Source organism: Canis lupus, chromosome 16, assembly GCF_048164855.1.
Source record: "Canis lupus baileyi chromosome 16, mCanLup2.hap1, whole genome shotgun sequence".
In the NCBI taxonomy this organism is placed as follows: domain Eukaryota; kingdom Metazoa; phylum Chordata; class Mammalia; order Carnivora; family Canidae; genus Canis; species Canis lupus.
Genome location: NC_132853.1, coordinates 48,821,956 through 48,830,824, shown reverse-complemented (window position 1 = coordinate 48,830,824; position 8,869 = coordinate 48,821,956). Strand labels below are relative to the sequence as shown.

The 8,869-nt window shown below is 55.8% G+C and overlaps 1 protein-coding gene across 2 annotated transcripts; it reads right to left on the bottom strand.

Moving 5' to 3' along the window:
- Positions 1–5,104: 5,104 nt before the first annotated feature.
- On the bottom strand, positions 5,105–8,620 carry CD79B (CD79b molecule). Of its 2 annotated transcripts, none has more exons than XM_072781172.1 (6): positions 8,236–8,620; positions 7,527–7,571; positions 6,497–6,799; positions 6,217–6,335; positions 5,883–5,924; positions 5,105–5,771 (listed from the first exon to the last, which is right to left on the bottom strand). In XM_072781172.1, the coding sequence occupies exons 1-6, from the start codon at positions 8,300–8,302 to the stop codon at positions 5,673–5,675; spliced, it is 675 nt and encodes a 224-aa protein (XP_072637273.1). In that variant the 5' UTR covers positions 8,303–8,620; the 3' UTR covers positions 5,105–5,672. The 2 variants fall into 2 exon arrangements, with proteins under 2 accessions (XP_072637273.1, XP_072637274.1); XM_072781173.1 differs by having other exon boundaries at positions 7,527–7,574; positions 8,236–8,425.
- Positions 8,621–8,869: the final 249 nt, after the last annotated feature.

Below are 8,869 nucleotides of genomic sequence, written 5' to 3'. Positions count from 1 at the left end.
CCCAGGTTTCTCCATGTTCAGAGACTGCCCAACCATGGCTTCCGTATGGTGCCCGATAGGAAGAGGCTGTGATTAACATCTCTCAGGTCAGCCTCAAAAGGCTCAAGATGAATTGCCCATTGTCTTGGAATCCATGCAATTCAATGTTTGAAAGCCTTTCATATTTCCAGATTTGAAATCTAGGGTTTTCTGTACCTCTTGTGAAAGCTCACAGATCTGCTCTTGATCTGAAAGTGGCCTCTGTCAGACTTTAGGATCCTCTCTGAGGTTCAATCTGTGGGGTGGGGCCAATTTATTTTGGAGTCACACTTACCATGGCCTTAGGGATAGCTTCAGAAGGATTGGTGGCGGTTCTTTCCACTCCTTCCACCGTGGTCACTTGAGGCCCACGTTTCCACCACTAGCTCTGTGCTGCCTTCCTTGAGGCCAGAAGCTGGGATTGCCCCTGGGATGTAACTCTGCCTCCTCTTTGCTTCCAGCAGGCGTCTGAGCACTGCGTCAATCATGCAGCATTGGGTCAAGGTTTCTAGAGACTATTATGTGGGGATTCCCAAAGGCTTTGTCGGGGAGGTGGAAAAGTGCCCATTTCTGAGTACCAGGCTCTGTCCTGGGTGAGAGGGTTGGGAGGCCCATTTCATACGAGAGCACTCAGAGTTAAAGAAATACAGTAGTTTGTACATAGTCTCTTGGCTTCCAAATGATAGCTGCCCAAGGCCCCCATCTTCCCACCACACGGAGCTCTTGAGAACCCTCATCTGGGAAAGACGGTGGCGCTGCTGGACACAGACAGAACTTTCCTCAGCACAAAGCCAGCAGAGAAGGGTCAAATCCCTGCTCAGAAGATATTCACTGAAGCTGGAGGACATTGAGCGGAAGGAGCTTCACCCTAGAATGAGGTCCACGGACACCAAGAAAAGCTGCAGAAAAAAACAGCCCAATGTAACCCAATTTAATGAACCAGATCTCATCATCCTTCACATGTGAACTGCACGTTTCAGCGTACATCATGTTTTCACTTCCTTTATCTCATTGGACCCTTGGGTTTGCCAGAGGGCTCAAGCATGGAGGAAGGGCTGTGGAGGGCTTGTGGGGGTGGGGACAGGATAGGGGTAGGCACTCTTGGGGGTTGACAAGGGTGTTTACCCTGGCTGGGGATCTCAGAACCATCAAGAAGTGCATCACAGCCTACATAACTGGACCTCTTCAGTAATTTCCACCTTGGGGATTATTCCCCAGGGAGACAGTCCCATTGAAAAAGAAGTAGTGAGTACCCAGGTGTGTCCAGCAGCTGTGGGAAGTCTGGGGTGCTTTCCTGATTGGTGCCCTTCACTGGAAATCACCTCTGACTTCTTTTACCTTATTCTGTGCTTGTTTGTGGACATCTCATGCCCCTTGTGGGAATGTAAACGCTTTGAGGCTGGGTTCATGCCGTTCATGTATTCATTCATTCACTCATTCTCTTCTTCACGCATTAACTGGTTCTAAGAAGTAGTCATTGCTCTTTCTAGATGCCGGATATTGTACCAGGCAGATGGCATGCCCAGATGAACAAAAGACAGGATCCTTTTTCTGTTGGAGCTTATAGTCTATGGGGAAGAGACACAATAGCAAACAAATAAATACATAATGGCAAAATACATCAGGAAATTTCACACTGTGAAAATTGCCATGAAAGAAACAGTGAAGATATAGAGGTGAGAGAAAAGCCTGGGAAGAGGTGGGAATGGCCAGAGGGCACAGTCCTAGAGCCAGGCACTCAACCAGCACGTGCTAGGTGGACGGAGCGGACGCAAGGACAATGCCAAGGAAAGAACTCGAATACCCACGCACCCAGAAATGGTAAGGTAGGCCACTTTGTGTCTCAATGTCCTTATCATAGAATGAATTTGAAATAAGAAGTACCAAAAAAAAATCATAAAAAGTACAAGATCTTGCAATGCACGGCACTACATGCATGAAAACACTTAAATGAAAAAAATAGATGAGGCGGTATGCAGATGCTGATCACAAGGACACACAAATATTCTACACAGACTCTCGACTTGCAGAACCTGAGCCCTAAGGGGACCTCGTGAGGTGTCTAGCACCGCCCCCCACCCCCCTGCTTTCCTCATGTGAGAAAGTGGTGTTCGGTCAGAGAGAAAGAGGTCTTTATTATTTTTTTTCATTGAGAAAAATGCACTGGATCCATCTAAACGTGTTTTAACAAACTGCACATCAGGATTTAATGCTAGTTGATTTTTGTTCTCTGCGAGTCATCAAAGTTTCCAGGTAAAGGCTTTGGAGTTGGAGGGGCAGCTGAGGTATCCCAGTAGATGGTTTGTTGTCGCTTTGTTTTGGTTTGCAACTGAGTCACTGGCAGATTCTGAGGGTGCCTAACCAGCAGCACCGTGGGAAGCCGGACTCACCTGGGAACTTTGCCGACGTGGGCCCTGAATCCAGCCACTGGGGTCGGCTAAAGAGCAGAATAATCGAGACAGAATCTGGAACTTCCAAACCCCGTGTTCCAAGATGGCCTTTGGGGCCCTTCACAGAAGACCCCACAACTGCTAAGGGACAAACGCTATCTACCAGTGACACCCACACAGTGGCAGCTTTTCACATTTTGTTTTGTTTTTCTCTCACCTCTGATTCTGCTGGAAAAACACCCAAACCCTCAGGTCAGACACCCCAGGCCTGCCAGCACCTGCATCGAAAGGGCCGGAAGTCAAGCTAGAACGAAGAAGGAACCAGCCTATGCTTACACCATGGCCCCGAGGGACTAGGTTGGATTCCCCCAGTGGGCAGTGGGGCATGTGCCCAGCAAGGCACCTCAGGGCTGTGTTCTGGGGAGGGGAAGGCCTGGGGGAGCTGGCCAGAGCCGGACGCCTCGAAGGATGGCCCCGTGGCAGGAGCCCCAGCCCAGCTGGGTCCTGTGTCCCTGTGTGTTGGGACTTGTAAACAATGGGAAATGTTTGAAGATGGCCAAAGTTGTCGCAGGATTCTCTCCTCCCTCGTTTTCCTCCTTTTTTCTCCCTTCTCAATATCTCAGGGCCACAAAGTCCTTCAAGAGAGACAGTTGTGATGTACTGGGAAGAATCCTGGGTTTGGCGTCAGAAGGCGTCCCATACCCCAGAATATATGGTTTTGGTCCATTGCTATCTCCCTGAGCCTTGATTTGCTCATTCATCAAATGGGGATGATGCCGCCCCCCTCCAGGATTATGCTGGGGCTTATGCAAGATGATGTATGTGAATCTGGAGCTGTTCCATACAATATTATAGGCATTTATGTAAATATGTAAATATTTTGGGGAGCCCAATAAAAGATTTCAGTTCATGTTTTATCCTAATTGTGGTGGTGGTGGGGTGATATAAATCTGCACATGTGCTAAAATTCATCAGCCTGTATACTGAAAGAAAACAAATTCAATTTTACTATATGACAATTGAAAAAAAACAACAACACAGCATCTGGTTCAGCTCCCTTCCCTCAGACAAGGTTTTATGATTCCCATTCTACAGATTAAGCAACCGAGGCCTAAGGCTTTCATCATCCCCACCAGCATCACACAGCTTCATCTGCCCTGCTTCAGTCAGTTCTGGGGGCCGGGGACCCTTAAGACAGACATGATGATACCCATAGCATAAGCCCCTAAAACAGAAAAACAGAAACAAAAGCAAAACCAAACCAAAAAAAAAAAAAAAAAAAGACAAACAGACCAGGGAGGACTTCTACATCATAACCATGAGGGCAAATACCTTTTAGGGGTGTCTGGGGACAGAGACAGGGGTTCAGTTCAAATAATTCTCTGCCAACAGCACTGTAAAGCGTTGGAAAAACTCAGTGATTCAAAAGTATTAATCTTTTGGTAAAGTCAGGGCCTTCCTAGACTCAGGGCAGCCCCAGGCCAGGGGAGACCCTACTGGGGGGTGGGGTGGGGGGGGAGTAGTGAAGACACCCTCCCGCCCCCAGCCCTGCTAGCTAGGGTCCCTGGTGGAGACAGGAGGACAGAATTAGCGTCACTATGCAAAGCAGGAGAGGAAAGGCTCCAGCTCAGTGGAGGCAGATGCCTAAACAAACCAGTTTCCTCAGGCAGCCCAGCCCGGAGGCCACGGAGGGAGCAGACCCTGCCTGGCCTGCCCAGCATGGCTCCGAGCGAGCACCCCTGAACGATGCACAAATTGACTGTTTGAAACTCCAGGCGCTGGGACCTTAGCCACCCACCCCACCCCACCTGGAGCTCTGGGGGAAAGCTGGTAAAAACTGGTGACCACTCTTACTGGTTCCCGCATGCCAGGCTTGGCTCTCCCTGGAGGCAGGGATTTCTCTGGCCTGAATCCAGAGCATGAGTGGCAAAGAGGTTTGCAGTGTCCTCCCCAAGGTCAACAGGAAGCGGAGCAAGGCCTGGTCTTGCACATAGAGGTTAGTTGCACTTAAGCTCCTAGCTGGGAACTGTTTCCAGTCACTTCTGCAGCTGGCAGGTCAGGGCTTGAATTTGTAGGACCCTAGGGATCATTTTGTGGGGACTTGGGACCCTAGGAGGACCTCTGATGTGATTCTGGAAAATGTTGAAGGAATCACCTCAGGACCCCCAAACTTCACCACTGCAAAGCCTCCCTCTTTGGGAATCTCTTGCATGGCTCTGGGTCGTCGGACTTAAAAACAAAATTTCCAGGCTTGGTGGGGAGTAGTTTAACTGGAGAATGAGGCCAGCATGGGCAACAAGGCAGTCATGGGGCTTGGGCAGGCCTGGGGATATTTGGAAGGGCTTCTCGCAGGTGGACTGCCATCAAGGACAGTAGGATTGGCTGAGACCCTCGCCCTACAGAGCAGGACCCAGGTGCTCATGTGGGCCAAAGGGGATGCAGGATGAAGGCATCCTTGCCAAGAAGGGCTATCAGCCTTTCTCCAGTCTGGGCCAAGCTAGGTGAGGTGCCCACCTAGGAGGGTGTAACTGCAGATCCCAGCCAGGCTTTCAGACAGAGCCCTAGTAAGCACAGGCGAGGTCTGTGAGACCCATAGCAGTCATCCTCTCCCACACACTACGGGCCCAGAGAACCAAACGGTTGTGCCCAGAGAGATAGTCTAACCCACCCCATGCCATAGATGTCACAAGCCTGTGTGTGGTTTCTCGACACACTGTTTATTCCATGAGAGGAAAGGATCAAGGCTAGGAGCCCCCCGGGGGTGGGAGAGTGTCGGACAGGATCGGAGATGGTGGGAGAGGGTCGGAGAAGGTAGGAGAGAGTAGGAGAGGGTGGGAGAGAGTGGGAGAGGCATGTGGCCCTCCGCAGCCCATCTATGGCCAAGTGGGACGGACCACGGCTTCCCATGGGCTCTGCAGGAAGCCAGTCTGCTCTGAGTCCATTTGCAGTTTCCAGAAAAGCCTCTGCCTTCCCCGTCCAGAACGTGGGCTGGATCCCCACATAGCACCCCCAGAAGACTGGGTCCAGTCTATCCCCAGAGAACTCCCCACTCCAAATCACTGCCCTGCCCTGCGGCCCTTCCACTTTAGTCTCTTTGGCAAGAGCTGGGACCAGGGGCCGGAGGGGCAGGCAGATCTGGTGGGCCAGCTTCAGAGGCTGACCGAGGTCCAGGGAAGAGGGGATGAGCTGGAAGGCGGAGGCGGCTCTCACACAGTCAATGAGGGCCCAGCTGGCTGGGTCAAGGGGCATGGGGAAGCCAGCCCCTCACTCTTGACCTGGGTGCTCCCCCACTGACCACTTCACTTCTCCTGTCCGCAGAGTCACTATGTCCTCGTAGGTGGCCGTTTGGTCAATGTTCAGGCCCTGGAGACACGGAATGGGGCTTAGGCCTTGGGCACTCTCTGACCACACCAGGGGAGGGTGCCGCCAGCCACCCCACGGCCCTCAGCGCTGTGGGGTCCTGCTCTTCCTTACCTCATAGGTGTGATCTTCATCCATCCCAGCCTTGCTGTCATCCTGGTGGGGCAGGGGATGGAGAGCAGAGTGTTAGCTTCCCCCACCCCATCCACTGCTGGGCCAGGCTGGGGAGGTCCACGCAGCCTGAGGGGTTGGGAGCGAGGGGTCAGGGGTCAGGGGTCAGGGGTCAAGGAGTGAGGTGTACTCTGGTGCGCTCTGCCAGAACAACTGGATGGATGAAGGAGAGATCATGGGTGAGTCAATGGGCAAGCTCTGGGGCTGGGGGGACAAAGGCCTTGCCCGTGTCTGGCCCGCCCCGTGGCCGCCTCCCTGGCCCCCCCCAGTCAGTCACCTTGTCCAACAGCAGGAAGATGGGCACGATGATGAAAAGGATGATGAGCAGGGTCTGGATCATGATGATGCCATCTTTTAGTGTGTTCCTCCGCTTCAGCTGGGCCAAGGTGCTGAACCCTGTGGGGAGGCAGGGGGGTGTGAGGCCCGGGGCCCCTGTTGGGGCCTGGCCCCCTCAGGACCTCCTCAGCGGCTCTCCTGGGTGTTCTATGGCCACGGCCACCCTCACGATGTGGTCCACCCTACTGGCGGCAGGCTGGGCTGCCAGGCCCCAAACACACCCATGACTCGCAGCTCGGTGCCACAGCCTTTGCTGAAGGACCCCTTGGAGCACTTCTGCTGGCAGAAGTAGATGCCGTTGTCCGAGAACTGGATGCCCTGGATGGTGAGGGTGGCGACCGACTCGTTCTGGCTCTGGAGGAGGCGGTCCTCTCTCGGCAGGGGCTTGGGCTCCAAGTCCATCTCCCGCTTCCACAACCAGCTCACGGCTCCCACGTCCTTCGTGTGGCACCTGATTTCCACCACGGCGCCCCTCTTCCGGGCTATGAAGCGCGGGCTCTGCCAGATTCCAGAACAAGTGCTTCCTGCGGGCGCCAAGGCCGGGATCAGCAGCCCGCGGCGCCTTCCCGCCCCACCCGCCGACCCTCGTGGCGCTGCCCCGGCTCAGCCCCTCGCCTCTGCCTGCTCTTGGGCGTGGGACAGTCGTGTGTGGGGCTGAGCCACAGGAGTGGCCACAGGCCGACCACTGCGCCCCGCCCCTTCCTGACGGCCCCACCCCAACATCTGATTTTCCTTCAGGAGGGCTCTGGAACCTTCCTATGCCTTTCCATGCCCATAAACAGCCTGATCTCGGCCACACCCACCGGGACCCAGAAGTCCCCCTCCTGCGCCATTCCCAGTGAGGGGCCCCTAGGAATCTTTGAGGCCCTGTGGCCTGTCAGAGCCCCTAAGGTTACAGGCCCCTTCCTGGGCTGAGCCCGACTCCCCAGCTGGACAGACCCAGCCTGAGTCCTCAACGGAATCCCATCGGGCTTCCCCCTCCCTCTCTGGGTTTAGCCACATGCCTTAATCGTGGGGCCTGGAGCACTTAGATCTCATGAGGGTGACAGCTGGCAGGAGGGGTGCCGGGGACCCCCCCCAGAGCCAGGCCTCTGAGATGGAAACCCTAAGATGACCTGGAAATGGGTGCCCTGGCTGGGGAGATCCAGGGGCACCAGGGCACAGGGACAGCCATGGGACAGCCCCTGGAACCGTGACTAGCCCTGGACACACGCACACTTGCCCCCAGAAGGGGCAGAGGAAGTCGCTGACCTTTGGGATCCTGGTGCCTGTCTTCTGTTTTGGCTGCTGGCACACCTGCTGGGTGGGAGGAAGTGGGCGGGCCTGGGTCAGGGCTCTCCGCTGGAAACTGGCTGCCCCACCCCTGCAGCCCCCTGCATTCCTAGACCTACTTCCTCCTCCCCGGACAGCAGCTTCAGGAGGCCTCAGCCCTCCCTGGCACCGCTCTGGAGAGACGGGAGAGGGCAAGGGTCGCCAGAAGTGCACCTCCCAGCCCCCCCTTCTGCCTTGGCCTGTTCGGATGGCCTTGAGCAGGCTCCTGGTTGAGACAGGGGGAAAGTCACAGCGGGAGGGCTGTCCTGTCTTCCAGACCAGGGGACCATTTCTGGAACGTGCCGCATCCCAGAGTCCGGTTGCGGGCAGCCTCTCTCCTGTGTCCCCTCCCCCCCAACAATGCCCTCAGGGGGCCCAGGGTAAATCCTACTCCTCTCCTCCTCCCGTGTCATAGGCACGACCCCTCACACCCAGCTCAGTCTGGCACGCTCCAGGCCACAGACCCCTGAGCCCATCAGCCTGGGTGATACCCACAGACCCAGGCCCCAGGGGTGTCAAGGGAGACAGGAGGCAGAAAGCATGAGACAGAAGGGGGAGGTGGAGAGAGCAGGACACAGAGTGGCGGAAACAGCCAAACAGCCCATGACAGAGAGTGAAACCAGGAGGCCTCATTTTGGGGGTGCTGTACCTGAAAGCAACAGAAGCAACACCACCAGCCAGTTGTGGGGCACGGGAGACAGCACCAGCCCGGCCATGGTCACCTCTCCGCTCCGTCTCGGACCCAGGCTGGTGATGAGGACCGAGGCTCCAGGGGGGAAACGTGTAACTGCCTGGGCTGCAGCCTGTCCCCTCCCTGCCTCTTCCCCACCAGGCCCCTTCCTGCCATGCAAATTGGGACCCAGGGGAGGCACCAGCTCTCCCGGGACCCTGGGGGAGGGCGGGCTCTCTTGTCAGCTGTGCTGCTAAAGCATCGCAGCTGGGGTCTCTAGTGGATGACCCCGGGAGGCAAGGGCCGCTGAGTCTTCTGAGGGCAGTTGTGTCCCTCCCTGTGGCCTCACCCCACCGGTGGTCGTGTCCCGGGGTCCCCCAGCCTTCCATTGCACAGTCTGCATTCCCCGGCACTTAGCTGGATACACACAGGTCCCATGGGTGACTGTGAGCACAGCTCCTGGGCGCTACAGAAGAGAGGCACCAAGGAAGGATGGTGCGAGGGGGCCGGGGTAGCAATGGGCCGAGGCCGGGACCTGGAGGGGACCAGCGTGCAGCCTCTGGGCTGGAGTGCAGGCAGCCATGTCGGGGCACAGGAAGACCTGACCCTGTGG